General features: G+C 35.4%; 1 protein-coding gene across 9 annotated transcripts in view; it reads left to right on the forward strand.

Annotated features, from left to right (window-relative positions):
• TENT2 (terminal nucleotidyltransferase 2) overlaps positions 1-18,948 on the forward strand; it is a 74,022-nt gene that overhangs the window by 18,174 nt on the left and 36,900 nt on the right. For 3 of the 9 annotated variants that reach the window (XM_024247345.3, XM_063724447.1, XM_054555669.2), the window contains 6 exons: positions 10,296-10,410; positions 10,548-10,639; positions 12,276-12,354; positions 14,575-14,644; positions 18,075-18,151; positions 18,526-18,654. In XM_024247345.3, coding sequence (XP_024103113.3) covers positions 10,296-10,410; positions 10,548-10,639; positions 12,276-12,354; positions 14,575-14,644; positions 18,075-18,151; positions 18,526-18,654 — 562 coding nt within the window. Of the gene's footprint in view, positions 1-10,295; positions 10,411-10,547; positions 10,640-12,275; positions 12,430-14,574; positions 14,645-18,074; positions 18,152-18,525; positions 18,655-18,948 lie in introns of all 9 variants that reach the window. The other 6 variants (XM_054555666.2, XM_054555671.2, XM_054555667.2 and 3 more) reach the window with 3 other exon arrangements.

Here is an 18,948-nt window from a genome sequence, read left to right on the forward strand (position 1 = left end):
GGGCGACAGAGTGAGACTCTGTCTGAAAAAGTAGTGGGGATGGGGAGACTGCTTTAGAGAGAGGAAATAGCATGTTTGAGGGTGTTGATGCAGAAAGGAGAATGGAGTGTACAAATAACTGAAAGGAGGTCAAGATGGCTAGTGTTTGGTGAATTGAGGGAAAGTGGTTGAAGGTGTGGTAGGGGAGGTGGGAAGAGGGGCATATTTTGCAAGGACTCTTAGGCCATTTTGATCTTTAGCCTGAGAACAGCAGTAACCTATTCAGAGTTTTTTTTTTTTTTTTAATGCAGAGGACAGATGAGTTAAAAAGGTTATTTTCACTGCACTATGGAGAGTAGATTGAAGTTTAGCAAGCATGGATGTAGGGAAGTTGTACTGTAGTATTTCAAGTGAGAGGCAATGGTACTTGAATTAGGAAATGCTAGTAGTTAAGATGAAGAGAAATTGATGGATTTAAGCTGTATTTTAGAGGTGGAATCCGTAAGATTTGATGATATATTAGATTACAGTGTCTAAGCCTCTGCAATATCGACATTTTAGGCCAGCTTACTTTGGTGTGGAGGGGCTGTCCTGTGTACCCTACTACGTTTAGTAGCCTTCTGCCACCAATCCCCAGTTTTGACAACCCAAAATGCCTATGGACATTGCCAGTCATCCTCTGTGGGGCAAAATTGCCCTAGTTGAAAACCATTGGGTTTGATTGAGAAGGTTTTGAGGATTACACTCTTAAGTTTCTGGCTTCTACAGCTGGTGGCCTCATTTGCTGAGACAGAATAGAATGGAAGAGGAGGAAGATTTATGTGTGTGCTTAATAGGGATTGACTCATGAGTCTGTGGACATGTGCCTTTAAGATGCTTTTGAAGCATCAGAGTAGATATTTAGCATTGATAGTTGAATATACTGTGTATAGATCTGGAATTCAGAGGATAGTCATTGGCTAGAAATGTGTATTTGGCCATCATCAGCGTACAGATGGTAAGTGAAGCCCCAGGAAGAGAGTCTATGTCCAAGACTCGTTGAAATAGGTTGAGGAAAGAATAGGAAAACAAATGCAAACTAAGATTATACACAACTGTTTTGGGAAATTTGGCGGTGAAAGGGTGGAGCAAAAGGTGTGAAGTTAGGACAGGCTTTTTTTTTTGTAAGGTGGGAGAAACTCTGGTCACAAGTAAATGTTTGTGGGGAAGATTCATAGAGAGGAAAGAGGTTGACCACTCTGGAAAGAAAAGAACAATCATGAATAAGATTTCCTACAAGGTGGAAGGGGAATGAGTCCTGTATATAGGTGGAGTGATTGGCCTTAGGTAAGAGAAAAACTTTTTTGAACTGGCTGATAGGAGGAGAGGATAGGTATAGATACAGGGAAATTTGTAGATACGGTAGGGAGAAGTTAGTGGAGTTTCCAGGGTTGAATGGCATCTTCCCGTTTTCTCTCTGAATTACTATGCAGGATAATCTGTTGAGACTGGAGAAGATAAAGTAGGATATCAGAGGTTTGAGAATAGTGGAGAATGTTTGAAATACCATTTACTGAATGTAGGGAATCAAACTGACCAGAGAAACAGAGTGCAGAAGGTTCGAAACATTATTTTCTGGGTAGTATAGAGGGCTCACTTAAGATTGGTAATAATGAATTCATTAATAATAATAGTGAGTCAGTCAGCTCAATCTGCCAGCTCCAGGGAAAGATTTTGTTAGAAGTTTTTTTTAACTACTTTGAGGATAAACCTAAATAATTGAATTTTGAAAATGAATACCCTCTGAGTTTAAATTTTTTCATCAGTTTTTTTTGTCTTTTTTAAGTTACTGTGTTAACAACTCTTTAAAGTAGAAATCTGAGTTATTCCTGAATTTTAACTTTTGTTTTTACTCTAGGTTTTAGAAGAATATATGGTTTTCTGCACAAAAACGAGAATGTAATCAGTTATCTAAGCCCCTGAATTCCATCTACAGTATTAAACTGTTCTTTGAAATTTCTGGTTAGTAGAAGGTATTATGTGAATTGACTTATTTGATTTTGAATTTTGAGTTGAAATGAGGTTAGGCTGAGGTTTTTCTTGGTATTGATTGTAAAATAAAAAGACGATTATTAAAGAATTGTTAAATTTCCTGTGTAATGTTAAATTTGAGAAGGGGCAAATTTTATGGAGCTTCTTGGCATCCTTGGAAGAACAGTTTGGGGATAGTTATCTTACAGATCTCTAAAGGACTCTGTCTTTTTAATTTATGTGTTTGTCAGAAAAATTAAAAAACCACTGAGATATAAATTTACATAGAACACCTAAGAGAGAACTCAGACAAAAGAAATCAAATAAAAACTTATTTTTTTCCTATCCTTCTGTTTTGGGCAATTCTTTGGCCAAGTTCAGGTAATAGTAGGCACCTAAAGTAATCAGACTTCAGGGGGAAAACAATCAGTAATCCAAACTGCCTTCTCAACCCACTAGTTTATAAATTAAGAATACTCCAGCTTTGTCTGTACACAAAAACATAGTAATTGAACACACAAGAAGTGGGTTGTTTTAGACATGACATTTTTCTGGTTCTATCTTATTTCAGAATTGGTTAATTTGATGGGAAGGGGAATTGACTGTGAAGAATGAATTTAAACTTTTATTACACATCTGGCTTTATTTTACTCAGAAAATTAATACCAGCTCTTTCTATAGCTACATGTAACAAAGATTAAGGCAGTGAGAGAGCCTGAGAAATTGCCAGTTTTTATTGCAATGTTTATATGCTGTAATGACCTGTTTTCTGGACCATAATTTAATTTTATTTCTCCCATTTTGAAAGCTCATTGGTGATTTGTGTTTGTAGATAGCACTTAGGCAAAAAAAATTTACATTGTGGTATATGATTAGGTCTTGGTATTTTCAGCTAAAAAGTTGTTTTTTTTTGAGACAGAGTTTCGCTCTTGTTGCCCATGCTGGAGTGCAGTGGCGCGATCTCAGCTCACCACAATCTCAGTCTCCTGGGTTTAAGCGGTTCTGGGATTACAGGCATGCGCCACCATGCCTGGCTAATTTTGTGTTTTTAGTAGAGACGGGGTTTCTCCATGTTGGTCAGGCTGGTCTTGAACTCCCAACCTCAGGTGATCCACCCACCTTAGCCTCCCAAAGTGCTAGAATTAACAGGCATGAGCCACTGCGCCAGGCTAAAAAATTTTTTTTTTTTTTCCACTTTCTTTTACTCAAGAGCCCAGCTATCAGGGACAGGTGGTGAACTGCTGAGAATACCATGTGAAGGTTATACAGTGTTAAATACCATGTGAGAGCTTTATGTATTGGTACATATAAAAACTTTTCTGGGGCTGGGCGCAGTGGCTCACGCCTGTAATCCCAGCACTTTGGGAGGCCGAGGCGGGCGGATCACGAGGTCAGGAGATCGAGACCATCCTGGCTAACATGGTGAAACCCCGTCTCTACTAAAAATACAAAAAAAAAAAAAAAAAAAATTAGCTGGACGTGGTGGCGGACACCTATAGTCCCAGCTACGTGGGAGGCTGAGGCAGGAGAATGGCATGAACCTGGGAGGCAGAGCTTGCAGTGAGCCGAATCACGCCACTGCACTCCAGCCTGGGCAACAGGGTGAGACTCCATCTCAAAAAAAAAAAAAAAAAAAACTTTTCTGAATCCCAGCCAGTACTTCACGAGTCCTTATGGCTTGTGTTGACTTCAGACAATGGTAATTTTATTGGTATTTAATTTGACCTTGACTTTGAGGACAGGTTACAATATTTTTTAGGAAAAATGAGCATTCACATTTGGAAGAAATATTTATTTTTATTTATTTATTTTATTTTTTGAGATGGAGTCTTGCTCTGTTGCCCAGGCTAGAGTGCAGTGGTGTGGTGTCGACTCACTGCAACCTCTGCCTCCCAGGTTCAAGTGATTCTCCGGCCTCAGCCTCCCAAGTAGCTTGGACTACAGACACCTGTCACCATGACTGGCTAATTTTTTTGTACTTTTAGTAGAGATGGGGTTTCATCATCTTGGTCAGGCTGGTCTTGAACTCCTGCCCTCAAGTGATCTGCCCGCCTTGGCCTCCCAGAGTGCTGGGATTTCAGGCGTGAGCCACTGCGCCTGGCCAGAAATATTTATTTTAATATTTTAGACTATGTATAAGTAAATTTTTTGTGTAGTGAGAAATAGACTAATTTTATAGTGGTAGATCTTGGTAGGTAGCCTAAGCAGTTAATTTTATAGTGATAGATCTTGGTAGGTAGCCTAAGCAGATAATATTGTAGTGATTTAGACAAGTTTAAGAATAATCCACTTTATATATATGTTGTTGGAGGGATTTTTTTTTTTGAGATGGGGTCTTACTAGTTGCCCAGGTTATTCATGAACTCCTGGGCTCAAGCCATGTTCTGCCTCAGCTTCCTGAGTAGCTGATACTACCGGCATTTGCCACTGTACCTGGCTTGGAATAGTTTTTTTAAACTAAAAATTAGGAAAAATTTACCCCAGAATTAAAGAATATTTTTGGAGTGCCATTATGCATGGTCAGCTTGTTATTACTTATATGATCTAAATCGTATATGATTTTTAGCCAAGGATATTTCATATTATACATTCCTCCTCTCTGTTTTTTTAAGAACTATAAGAACAGTGAACCATCTCCTGGAATATTTCTCTAAATTAAAGCACCAGAAATCTTGTTTCAGCATATATGTGCATTTCTCTTTTTGTCTCATCTGAACTCTCAATGTTTGTTCTAGGATAAAGTAATATGATTTGATAATGTGAATCCCCAAGTTAATGGGTAGATAATGAGGAAAATTCTTTCACATAAAAACTCATTAAGTCTCCATTATAGTAGTCCTTGGGAAAGAAAAAGTGTTTCCGTGCATGTAAAAAATGGAGAGGAACAAGAATATGGAATTTCATATTTTCCAAGTCATTGTAAATTTTTTAACGTGACTGTTTCTACATTAACAAGGTCATTCAGATGAAAGAACTTTATAAATATAATAACATTTCACTTGGGCATTGTGAAGGAATTTTTTTTTTGGAGACAGAGTCTTGCTCTATTGCCCAGGCTGGAGTGCAGTGGCACGATCTTGGCTCATTGCAACCTCTGCCTCCAGGGTTCAAGCGATTCTCCTACCTCAGCCTCCGGAGTAGCTGGGACTACAGGTGCATGCCAGCACACCTGGCTGATTTTTTGTATTTTAGTAGAGATGGGGTTTCACCGTTGTTGCTCAGGCTGGTCTTGAACTCCTGAGCTCAGGCAGTCCACCCTCCTCGGCCTCCCAACGTGCTAGGATTACAGGCGTGAGCTACCTTGCCTGGCCAAGAAATTTGTTTATTTTGCTATTCAACAAATACTGAGTACCTACTGTGAATTCTAGGATTATGTTGATCTGATCTGCCTGATTTTCTAGATCAGGGGTTGGCAAAAGGGCCAGATAGTAAATATTTAGGCACGTGGGCTACGTAAGTCCTCCGTTGCGTATTCTTTTTTCTTTTCTTTTTAACAATGACTAAAAGTAGAAATTATTTAGCTTGCCGCCTATACTTGGCCTAAATAGTTTGCCAACCCTTGCTCTAGGTCAGTAAAACTTAATCCTTCAAGTGTCATTTAAAATTTTATGTTAGCCACTTTTACTGGAGATCTTTTTCACATTTGTTACAAACTTGGACACTTTTCTTTTTAGCTTTTTATTATGGAAAATATCAAACCATATACTAGAGAGAAAAACGTATCATAAATCCTTATGTTGCCCACTTTTAACAATTGCCAACATACGACCATAACAATTAACAACATATGACTAATCTTATTTCACCTTTACCTCCCTCCCTCGTTAGTTTGAATCAGATTCCAGTTATTTTATTTGTAAATATTTCAGTATTCTGGTATTCAGTTGATCTTTTTTGTTTATCCTTCTGCCAGGGTCTTACTATCTTGATTACTGTAGTGTTATATTAAGTACAGAAGTCAGGTAGGTTAAATTCCCTAATTTTTTTCTCAGCTATTCTTGGACTTTTGCCTTTCTAAGTCAAATGTAAAATTCTTCTGTTAGTTTCTAGAAAGAAGCCTTCTGGGCTTTTGATTTCTTTTTCATTTCTTGTGAAACAAATATCAAATGGGCTTTTGATTTTGATTGCATTGAATCTAAACGTCAATTTTGGGAGAATTGACATCCTTAACAATAGTCTTTTGATCCGTGAATGTGGTGTATCTCTCCCTTTATTTAGGTCTTTAGGTTCTCTCAATATTTTCTAGTTTTAAGTATACAAATCCTGCACATCTCTTGGTACATAGATTTCTAAGTATTTCATGCTTTTTGCTGCTATTGTGAAGTTTTTAAAAAGTAAACAATTAATGTTTGTTGTTAGTATGTATGCTTTAAATAGTGAATTATCTTTTTAGAAAATTAAAACATGAGAGAAAAGGCCTTGGTTTTTTATATTATGTTAAAAATATTAGTTTTGTTTACACATTCTTCTGGTGTGCTTTACTGTCTGTGGAAATGTTACTCTACAACCTGGGCAAAATAGTGAGAAACTGTCTCTCAAGAAAAAAAAATTAACCAGATGTGGTGCTGCACACCTTTAGTCCCAGCTACTTGCAGGGCTGAGATGGGAGGGTTGCTTGACAGGAGGTCAAGACAGCAGTGAGCTGTGATTGCGCCATTGTACTCTAGTCTGGGAACACAGTGAGACCATGTATCGAAAAAAAAATAGTTGCTCAATTTATTCTCGTTTTTCTTACAAATACTTTGTATGGGAATTGATTAGAATACTTTCAGGCGTTATTTCTTCAATTTTTTTTCTGTCCTCTCCCATTCTTACCTCTTTTGAGATTCCAGTTCTTTCTTCCTGTTATTTGTCTTTGAGATGGCTTTTTCTGTACTACTTTCATTTTATTTTATTTCAGTGTTTTTGAGACAAGGTCTCCCTCTGTTGCCCAGGCTGGAGTACAGTGGTGTGATCATGGCTCACTGCAACCTCGACCTTCCAGGCTCAAGCGATCCTCCTGCTTCAGCCTCCCTAGTAGCTGACACGACAGGCACACACCACCATGCCCAGCTAATTTTTAAATTTTTTGTAGAAGTGAGGTTTTGCCATGTTACCAAGGCTTGTCTCGGATTCCTGGGCTTAAGCGATGCACCTGCCTTGGGCTCCCAAAGTGCTGGGATTATTGGTGTGCTCAGCCACCATGCCCAGCCGTGTGCTACTTTTATGTGGAGAGGGTTGAGCAGGCTAGCTTTGTAGCTCTAGGACTTCTCCTCTTTTGCTTTTTTTTTTTTTTGGTGACGGAGTCTCATTTTGTCACCCAGGCTAGAGTGCAGTGGCACGATCTCAGCTCACTGCAATCTCTGCCTTCCAGGTTCAAGTGATTCTCTTGTCTCAGCCTCCCGAATAGCTGGGACTACAGGCACGTGCCACTGTTCCCGGCTAATTTTTTTTTATTAGAAATGGGATTTCACCATGTTGTCCAGGATGGTCTCGATCTCTTGACCTCGTGATCCGCCTGCCTTGACCTCCCAAAGTGGTGGGATTACAGGTGTGAGCCACCACGCTCAGCCCTCTTCTGTTCTTATGTGGTATTCAGAAATATACTTCCTGAGTGCTTTTGCTTTTTTCCTTTCCTACTTTTATCTAGAGTAGAATTTTTTACCCTCTGTACTATTGGTATTTTTGGCCAGGTAATCTTTGCTGTGGTAGACTTGTCCTCTGCATTGTAGGATGTTCAGTGGCATCTTGGCCTCTACCTACTAGATGCCAGGGACCTTTCACCTGCCCTGCCTGGTCCTGTTATAATAAAAAATGTTTTCATATTCATATGTCCGCTGAGAGTCAGAATCATTTTACACCTTTCCTTTTCTCCTGATGGCTTTGTACTGTCCAGTTTATGTTTCTCTTCCTGGCAGTTTCTGCTGTTGCTTTTTCTTGGAAGGGAACCTCATTTTGTTTGGAGGTCTCTGATCTTTCTGTGGTCCCGTTGCATTTACCTATGAATTGTAGCCTATGAAGCTGCTTGCCTATTTTGGTTGTGGTACATTGATGTGGGCTGCTTAATTTGGTGAGTGAGGGGGAGAAGGTATTACCTATAAGCAATTTGATTTCTGCATGTTCTGCTTTTAAGCCTGTTTCAAATCCCATTCCCTTTTCTTTTATTGTGTCTGATACTGTGTGAATCTTGCTGCTGTTGGTATTTGTCCCACTCCTGAGTATTCATGATGAATACTCGGTCAGTCAGTTGTGTTTTATTTTTTGGCCACACTTTGGTTTGGTTTGATCTCTTTGATTTATTCTCCTAGTTGCTCTGTCTTTTGTGGGGTGGGTATTCAGAGATTTAAAAAAATGTTATGCTTCTTTCATTGCCAAATTGCCCAGAATGCCTCTGCCTTCTTAAAATGAGGATTCTAAATATGCAAAAGACAACATTTTACATGATAGGTGATGCTTTTGCCTCATTATGGACTATAAGGTAGTCCTAGAGAGGGAGAGATTAAAAATACAGGAGCAGGACTGAAAAACTGTTAGATGTGTTTGTGCCGTTAAGGTGACCAAAAGGCTTGAATACAAAATTATTGGTAGAGAGATTAGCTTTGAACAGGGGGAAAGGACGCCTTTTTTTTTTTTTTTTTTTTCCCCCAGATATGTTCATTTTTAGGTCTGTGGTTAAGAGGCTGAGGAATATCACATTTGGTATTCTTAATTTTCTTAGTAAACTTTAATTTAACTGTATTTGCTAGAGAAAGAGAAATAAGTTTAGAGGGCTTGAAGAAGGTAGTAAACATTTTGGAATGGTATGAAAAACAGAAGCGCTATCTAACCAAAGACTTGGAAGTAATTGCTAAGTGATGCTAAGGGCCAACCTAAGACTATAAACTTGAAATACTCCAATTTTATGATTTTTAATTTTTTTTTCAGTTTTGTCTCTTAGCAACTTAGATGTAAGAGCAGTGAAGGTGGTTTTTATTTTATATTGACCTAAGATTAGGGTTTTGTAGGACAAATATTAGAACATGACAAGGAGATAATGTTGTTAAGGCACTATAAGAGAGTGGTTCAAGGGATGCACTGTGTAGTATGGACTGCATAGGGAAAGAAATAACACCATTTAGGTGCTGATGGCTTGGGAGAAAAGGGAGGATTCAAGGGAATCTAGATCTCTTGTGGTTCTAGAGCAGGTATGAGGAGAGTGAGAAAGTGTGAACTGGATAGGAGATTGAAGCCAAGATAGTATATTGGAATTTAAAATTTCACAGCTAGAGCAGTTCCAGTTTATTGTAAAGACCACATTATAGGAGTGTATACTGATGAAGAATACTGGAGGAAACAAAAGTCCAGAAAGGGAGTATGTTGTGATATGTAGCCCATTTCAGATAGGGAGATCACCTATGTTGATGGCAAGAGTTGGGCTGGAGGGAAAAGTGTGAACCAGATCAGTAGATAAAAGGCTGGTAGGGCCGGGTGTGATGGCTCACACCTGTAATCCCAGCACTTTGGGAGGCGGAAGCAGGCAGATCAGTTGAGGTCAGGGGTTCGAGAGCAGCCTGGCCAACATGCAAAACCCTATCTCTACAAAAATTGAAAAATTAGCTGGGTGTGGTGGCACATGCCTGTATTCTCAGCTACTTGGGATGCTGAGGCAGGAGAATCGCTTGAACCCAGGAGGCTGAGGTTGCAGTGAGCCGAGATCGCACCACTGCATTCCAGCCTAGGTGACAGAGTAAGACTCTGTCTCAAAAAAAGAAAAAGAAAAAAAAAGGTGGTAAGTAGGTGGCAACATGAAGTTAGGGTTCAGGGCATTGTTAGAAGAATGGGACGGAGGGTGGTTTGCATGAGCCCAGAAGACCGGGGACTGGTGACATCTCTTATATTTGGTATTTGTGGGTGTGAATATTAGGGATTGGGCAAACTTCTTTAAAAAGCCAGATAGTAAATACTTTAGGCTTTGCCACTCACATATTGTTCGTTGCATATTTTTATTTGTTTGTTTTCATAATCCTTTAAAAATGTAAAAAAATTCTTTGCTCAGGGGCCATACAAATAAAGTGAGCAAGTGTTAAACAGTTTGCTGACCCGTGGATTATTTTTATTATGAAGTTTCTGTGACTTGTATATTTTACTTTGTAAAATTTATTTGTGGTTTTTCAGACCATTCTCTTCCTGTACTTGAGTAATAGTAGCTTTGTTTTGGGAAATATTAAGAAGATAATACATATTCCCTTTTAAAATAGTGTCAGTATAATTGATTTGTACTTCTCCATATAGCAATTACTTTTACATTGCTGAACAAAACTTTTACTTTTTTTTGCGGTGGATTCAAGTTGAGTCAGCAGATACTGGAGTTATTTGAAACATGTCAGCAGCAAATAAGTGATTTAAAGAAGAAAGAACTCTGTCGAACACAGCTGCAGAGAGAAATTCAGCTGTTATTTCCACGTATGTTTCCCTATTTTGCATGTCCTTTAGGTATATGCATTCCTATTTTAAATTTTATCTTTTTTTTTTAATAGGCACAGAACCATGCACCTACTTTAGATTTTAAATACTCTTATTACTTTCTTCTGTTTCTTTAGAAAGCAGACTTTTTTTGGTTGGGTCCTCTTTAAATGGATTTGGTACCCGGAGCAGTGATGGTGATTTATGCCTAGTTGTTAAGGAAGAACCAGTAAGTAAGGAAACATTTATTCCAAGTGTGTTTCTCATGTTAATGAGTTAAGAAATTTTACATAAAAGTCATTGAGGGAAAAAACTTGCTTTGTTGTGATTACTTCTTTGAATTTTGTTTACCATAATTGCAGGAAACCTAGGTAATTTTTTATTTTTAAGGCATGTGCACAATAAGCATAACAGGAAGTATAGCATTAATTTAATTCTAAGTTTTTAAAGTATGTGTTTTTTTTTTTTTTTTTTTTTTTTCAAGAGCTCTACCTCTGTTTTGAAATGTCATTAGTTTGGATATGTTATCAGGATACAGCAAAGAAGAGTATGTGGCAATATTATCTTAATATATTTCCTTTCCATTTGAATTCTCAGTGATTCTATTTTTAATCTTTACTTTTTTTCTCTTTGAAAATGCTTATTAAGGGAAAATAGATTTCACTAAAATTTAAAATAAGACTATCGTGTTTATTAAATTTACAATATTTTTCTCTATGACATTTTGCCTTTGGTTTTTTTTCTTTTTCTTTAGCAACGATATTGTGTTAATTTAGTACAGGTTGAGTATTCATTATCTAAAATGCTTGGGACCAGAGTTTTTTGGATTTTAGATTTTTTTTTTTTTTTTTTTGGAATACTTGCATTATACTTAACATTTGAACATCCCTGATGCAAATCTGAAATGCTCCAATGAACATTTCCTTTGAGTATCATGTCAGCACTCAAAAAGTTTCAGGTTTTGGATTTCAGGTTTTTGGATTAGGGATGCTCAACCTGTAGTATGTTTACCTGAATTTCCTGTTAACTGATACTCCTGTGTATAATACTGTAGTAATTGGTATTCATTAAGCTGACTTGAGGCAGCCTTTTTAAGATGCTGAGGTTTCTTCTGAACTACCAATGATTAATTAAGCTCAGTGTAATTTTAATATGCATTATTATGTTTTACATCTTTAAAGTACAAAAAATTATTGAGTGTTAATGTATATTTTTACTATTCATATTATTCCACTAGCAAAAATGACTTCTAGTTACTGCAAATCAGAAAGAGATTTATTCCAGGAAGAATGATATTTTTCTAGGCTTTGAAATCATATAAAGAGAAAGTTTTAAAAAACCTCACATTATAAACAGTGGAGAATACAAGGGTTGTAATTAAAACTTTTTCGTGCTGCTAGATTATACTCAAGCACATCCCACTCATCCTCTAGTCTTATTCACATGTCTAAATCATGTTGTCATAGCTTTTACACAAACTGAGGCACCGTAGATATGAAACTATCCTTGAGCAGCTTACAATCTAGATAGGGCTAAAATTCTGTTTATTTTTGTTGGAGGTTGCTTTTTGTACATTTATACTGAAGGGGAAAATGACATAGATGGCTATTTCAGAATTTCTTTGAAAATTGTGCTTTAAGCTTAAAATCAGGAATTGATTTAGAAATGTAGATGTGAAAGATAGCATTAAAGGTAGACTTTTTCTGTAATTTAGAAAAATAAATTGAATATACCTTGAGTATATTGAAAAATAACTCCAAAGGAAAGTATATCTTGTATGTTTTCTTTTTGTTGAGATACTTTAGCAAAATGAAACATTAAACTTAGAAAGATAATGAAAAAACACTTTATTTTTAACTTTTCAGTGTTTTTTTCAGGTAAATCAGAAGACTGAAGCACGGCATATACTCACCTTAGTCCATAAACACTTCTGTACTAGACTTTGTAAGTCTGACATGCCTCAAGTTTGTATGTCACCTGACATAACTTTACTTAAAATGCCTCTTACATTATCTTCTGGTAAGAACTGTTTATTCTGGTCAGGATCGGTATAATATGAATCCTTTTTTCCAAATGAATTTCTTTTAACTTTTGATTAAAAAGAAGAGTGATCATTTATTCAGCGTATCTTTATTGCACTTACTGCAAAATATACCACCTGCTGCAGTGGGGGGGATTCAAAGATATATAAGTTTTAGTTCTTTTTCTCAAAAGTCTATAGGTTGTTAGAGAAATTAAAGCTTGAATATAAATAGTTGTAATACAGAGTATCTGTGAAAAGCTAAAAGCCCTATAGGACTTTATGTGTGTGAGAGAGAATTTCATCTGGCTTGCAATGATATGCATCTTTACTTGTTTTAAAAATATGATGACTGAACATGAGACCTAAATGTATTACTTCAACAGAAAGCTAATTGTTGACTTAAGCCATTTTATTTTACGATTTTACTTTTTGAATACACTGACTCTAAACAGATTTTAATCCACATGTTAAGCCATCTCAAATAATTTCTTTTAAAAACTTCCATAGAATTTTATAGAAAGTTGAAGTTTATACTGTGTGCTATTGGAAAGACACTTGTTCATTTGTTGAACAGACATTCATTATGTGCCAGGCTTTGAGCTGGAAAATACAAGTCAAGTAACAAGTCACTGTCTTTGAATAACTTACATCTGTTCTAGGAGAGAAATAAATGATTTATTTCAGTGGACCTTCTGCATTCTGAATTATTCTGTAAAATAAAGTAATTCATACCTACTTGGATTTTTAATAGCTATTTGAATCAAAATATTAAAAATGGAAGTGACCTTTAAAATCATGTAATTCACATGAATTTTTTTTTCTTTTTCTTTTGGTTATTTTTAATAGTTAAGGAAACTGGTGATCAATGGATTTAGTAACTTGCCTGGAGTATAGTTTGTTGGTCTCAGAACCTGTACTTATTACTCAAAACTTTTAACTCCTAATTTTATTTTTCTGAATTCCTGCTCATAAGTTCTATTTTGAAGCTTGATATATTCTTTTTTTTTTTTTTTGAGACAGAGTCTCGCTCTGTCATGAGGCTGGAATGCAGTAGCACGATCACAGGTCACTGCAACCTCCGCCTCCCTGGTTTAAGCGATTCTCATGCCTCAGCCTTCTGATTAACTGGGATTACAGGTGTGTGCCACCTCACCTGGCTAATTTTTGTATTTTTAGTAGAGACAGGGTTTCGCCATGTTGGCCAGGCTGGTCTTGAACTCCTGGCCTCAAATGGTACATCCACCTTGGCCTCCCAAAGTGCTAGGATTACAGGCATGAACCACCAAGCCCAGCTGATATATATTCTGTAATTTTGATGGTAAAACATTTTAACAGAAAATTTTCAGGTTTTAAAAAATCCTGGTACTACTTTTTCTGTAGTTAAAAAATTAGAAAATTGCTCATTTGGGAAAGATTTTCAGAATTTCATTTTTACACACTTCTGTATTTTCCTAATTTTCTATGATAAGCATGTATTACTTTCAACTCAGTAATTTTTTAGTTTGATGGAATAAAAATATGTATGTACATTTTATTATATGTTGTATATGATATATGTATATATGTAATACATATATGTATGTGTATTTGAATTTCCTATCAACTGATACTCCTGTGTATAATAGCACAATAATTGGTGTTCGTTAAGTTGATCTGAATTTTTCACTTGTAGAGATCATGTGTATAATAAATATATGTATTTTTCACTCATAGAGATCACACTTATTGAATGCATCCAAGCCCTGTGTATCATGTTGCAAAGCATTTCCACACATAAGACTCTGTAATTATGATTTCTACAGTTACCATGATACCTTACTGTGTGCTGTACCAAAATTAGCTATTCCCTCTGCTGCTAGCCTAGATATATTTTCACTCTTACAGTGGTCTAATGAACTTCTCTATAGATATTACATTAGACCACGTTCCTGAAAATAACCTTAATATAAAGCCCCTTAAATGGTATTACTGGAGCCTCCAACCTTAGAAGAATTTGATAATGTCCTCACTTGTATTCTTTTTCAAAGACGTTTTCTTAAATTATTTTAGCTTAGTAAATACTATTTTTTAAAAAATGTGCATTGGAACAGTGTGAATTCTAGAAACATTTGCAGCTATTCACATTATCTTTTGTCTTTCAGCGGGCTACATTGAGAGACCTCAGCTGATTCGAGCAAAAGTGCCAATTGTGAAGTTCAGGGATAAAGTCAGGTAAATAATTAATGAGCTTTCTTTTTTTAGTTCCTTTAGATCATTTTTAGATACTCATCTGATAAAGATAATTAAGAAGTGTATGTTGTAGCATTACAGTTTATTTTAATCAGTTTTTAGAAATCATTTGACTTGGTGTTTGAAATGTTTTTTTAAAATTGAGCAATACTTTATGCTTTAACTGTACTTAGCTATTCTGCTTGACATTTTGAATATGTGAGACTATCTAATTTAAAGAGTACATATTTGTATTTTAGATTTTTAAATGATCTCTTGTCTTTTGGAAGTGTAATGCATTCTGAAGAACATAATTAATGAAATCTGACATGTACTAATATCAAGGGGTTTGTTTTAAATACAATTATGATTAAACAAGTTATGTTTCATGTTTATGAAAGATACATATAATACCTAGAGTAATAGATATGGAAGAAAAACAGCAAAATATTCTTGTTTCATTTCAAAATTTACATTTATATATTCTACCAGCTTGGGTTCTGAATTTCTTATGGGCATTGAATTGGGATCTTTTGAATACAAAATGTAAATAGATGTTGATTATTTCATTAGTTAAACTGATTTGTTACTGTTTTCTAAAAATAGAATTGTGACAGATTTCATAAAACTTGTCCAGTTTTACAAAATTAATACTGAAATTATGCCCCCCCCACACACACACATTGTTGATCCTTATCATTCATAGATTGTGTTTTCACGAGTTTGCCTACTTGCTAAAAGTTATTTGTAACTCCCCACATGAATATTCATACGCTTTTGCAGTCATTTCGTGGACATACACAGAGTAATGAAAATTTCAAATCACCCAATACCATGTTTCCAGCTGAGATAGAATTAGGTGACACACTGTCTTCTTCAGCTTCATACTGTAAACAACCTTCTCGCAGTCTAATTAATGCCATATTTTTCACATTTTTGTGCTTTTTTTGCTATTTAGAATAGCCCCCAAGCATAGTGTCGAGTTACTTTCTAGTGTCCCCAAGTGCAAGAAGGCTGTGATGGTGCCCTATGGAGAAAATATGTGTTAGGTAGGCTTCGCTCAGGCATGAGTTATAGTACTCTTGGCCATCAGTCCACTGTTAATGAATCAACCATATATATTAAATACAATGTCTTCAAACAGAAGCACAACGTAAAACTTGGTTACGTATTGATGAGTTTATGAAAATGTGACCAGGCTGGCAGATACCTAACCCTGTGCTTACCCTAGGAGCAATGGTATAGTATTCACTAATTCATTCTTTGCAGCAACTTTATAGAACGTAGCTACTATGAATGATGAAAATTGACTGAATATATATATTTTAAACTTTAATGCCTGGCTCAAGCCATTCCTTTATATATCTAAACATCAATCAGATCTATAAATACTTATTAAATTTCTGCCAAGTAAATTGTGTCAGATTTTCCTAAAGCAGATATAAAATATATAGGGAGATAAAACATAAAGTTATAATATTAGCTAATTATAAGTTTTTAATAATATATGGTTGTAGTTATAGTTACAAAAACAGTTTTATTCTTTTTCTATTTAAGATTATCATACAAACTTTTTTTGTTTCTAAGCTTTTTTTTTTTTTTTTTTTTTTAAGAGACAGGGTTTTACCATGTTGCCCAGGCTGGAGTGCAGTGGCATGATCATAGCTCACTGTAACCTCAAATGCCTGGACTCAAGTGATCCTCCCATCTCAGCCTCCTGAGTAGGTAGGACAACAGGCACACACCAACACACTTGGTTAATTTTTGTATTTTTGGTAGAGACAGGGTCTCGCCATGTTGCCCAGGCTAGTCTCGAACCCCTGGCCTCAAGCAATCTTCCTACCTTAGCCTCCCAAATTTTGGAATTACAGGAGTGTGCTGCTCCACCTGGCCAAATCTACTTCCCAACAGAACCATATCTCATGAATATTTGGTTATATCATTAAGTATTGTTCTACAGCATCATTTTTAATGGTTTTATAGTATTTCATTGAGTGAATAAATTGTCATTAACTTAACCATTCCCCTGTATTTGAACATTTGGTGTGTTTCTGGTTTTTAGATAATATAAATAAGTATTTTGTGCATAAATTCTTTCCATATTGAGGATCACTTTTTTAGTATTTCTAGAAGTAGTATTTGAAGCAGGAACTGTGGATATTTTTAAAGCCCTGAATTCAATTTTGGAAAAATTTTTAACTGCAGACTAGTTGCCATCTATGTGTTTTTCTTTTCTATTGAGTTACTACGTGGATGTAGTACAAATTGGCTTCAGTGTTAGAATTACACAAAGAATAACTCTATTGTTACTGTAAGTTTCCCAAAGCCAAATAACATATAATATCTGAAGTGTTAATACTACTGTCCATTTTTATTAATATGCATGGATAATGGAAAGATTGTAAGATTTCTTTTGTTCCACCAAATAAGAAAGACTGAAATGGTAGATTTCAAATTTTATACTTAAAAGCTATAATTAATATAGAAAGATTTGGTTTTTATTTTAGACAATCTTTTCACAGAAAAAATTAGTATTTAGAAGTTGGGATCTCACATGGGTATGAGTAGAACTGACTTACGTAAAGTAATCCTTAATTTTGTATGAGTTTAGCCATTTTTTGTAGATTGCATCATTATTGCCCTATTTTCTAAATTGTGAACTGCATATATTTGTTTTCAAAGAAGTAATCATTATGTGTTTGAGTATTATAGATAGCTCTTCCCAGGTATCAATAGCCAAATTTGACATGATACTGTAATTTACTAGCCTTTTTAGAGGAAATATAATGTGTAGACAGAGCTTTTAAATTATTTCCCCTGTATTTAATTTGGCTTTTTATTCCTGTTGTTTTAAAGTATATGATGCTGTAATTCCAGATTATTTGAAAATGTGTAACTTAATGGGATAACTTGCTCAGAAATGTTTTTGGTCACATAGTTTTGTTTATCTGGAAACGATTGTGAGATTTAAAAATTTTCAGCTGGATATGGTGGTTCCTACCTATAATACTGGTGATTTGGGAGGCTGAGGTGGGGGAATTGCTTGAGCCCAGGAGCTTGAGGCTGGAGTAAGCTATGACTGTGCTACTGCACTCCAGCCTAGGCCACAGAGCGAGACTCCATCTCTTTAAAGAAAAAAAAAAGGTTTAGAAATTTTATTTGGGGTAATTGGAGCCTTAGCAGTATGTTACTGATCTTTCCACTGGAATCTTATTTTATATTTTCAGTACTCATCAGATCACATTGAAATAACATACTGAGTATTTGTTCATTCTTATTTCTTTAGTGTGTCATTTTAAAAACACAGATCTATGGCCTTTGGGCCTGTGCTATTTTGCATCATGGGATGGATGAGCATTAATTTAGTTATTAGGAAGGAAGTTTTTTTGTTCTTCAGCTAAAGTTTATTGTTTTTTTTTTTTTTCTTAAATAGTTGTGTGGAGTTTGACTTGAATGTAAACAATATTGTTGGAATAAGAAACACATTCCTTCTCAGAACTTATGCATACCGTAAGTTTGTTGTTTGTTTATAAAAAAAATTAGCCTTTTTTTCTTTATTCATTTTTAAAGATGTTTGGCATAAATAGTGACATCTCTTTAGTTGTGTTTAAGTATAGTGTATCTTATTTTATTTATATATGTTGCTACACTAAAATCATATACTGTCAGTTATAGGTGAATCAAGTGGCATTTTAATAATTGATAATTTTTAAAAGGTAACTAAGGTAAGTTTTAGACATAAGACACATTTATAGTGAACAGACACAGTGTTTAATATACACGGAGACAGTGTTCTTTATTTTGGCATGGAGCTGGGAAATGATGTAAGCTTTCAAAGAAACTATAATGTCTCTTACCATGTTAAGTTTTAATTTTACTTTCAGTTGAAAATCGAGTTCGTCCGTTAGTGCTGGCGATTAAGAAGTGGGCAAGTCACCATCAGATAAATGATGCCAGTCGTGGTACTTTAAGCAGCTATAGTCTTGTATTGATGGTTTTGCACTATTTACAAAGTAAGTATAATGGGGTTTTACCCAATTTTTAAAAGTAAAAGACAGCTTTATTATGGTGTCTTCTCTGTTGACCCTATTTTCAAATAGTATTGTTTTAAAAGTTCTTTCTAAGGTCCATAAAACACATTTCCTGTTTTGTTGCTTTGGACAAATGTTTTAGAAGTGTTATTCCTTGGAAAATATTAAGAAGTTTCACTGTTTTTTTTTTATTTTTTGAAAGTTTTTCTATAGTCACTTTTGTTTTCAAAGAACTTTCACCACTGTATTGTGGACCCATTATCTTGAAGCAGACGA

The sequence above is a fragment of the Pongo abelii genome, chromosome 4 (assembly GCF_028885655.2).
Source record: "Pongo abelii isolate AG06213 chromosome 4, NHGRI_mPonAbe1-v2.0_pri, whole genome shotgun sequence".
Lineage (NCBI taxonomy): Eukaryota > Metazoa > Chordata > Mammalia > Primates > Hominidae > Pongo > Pongo abelii.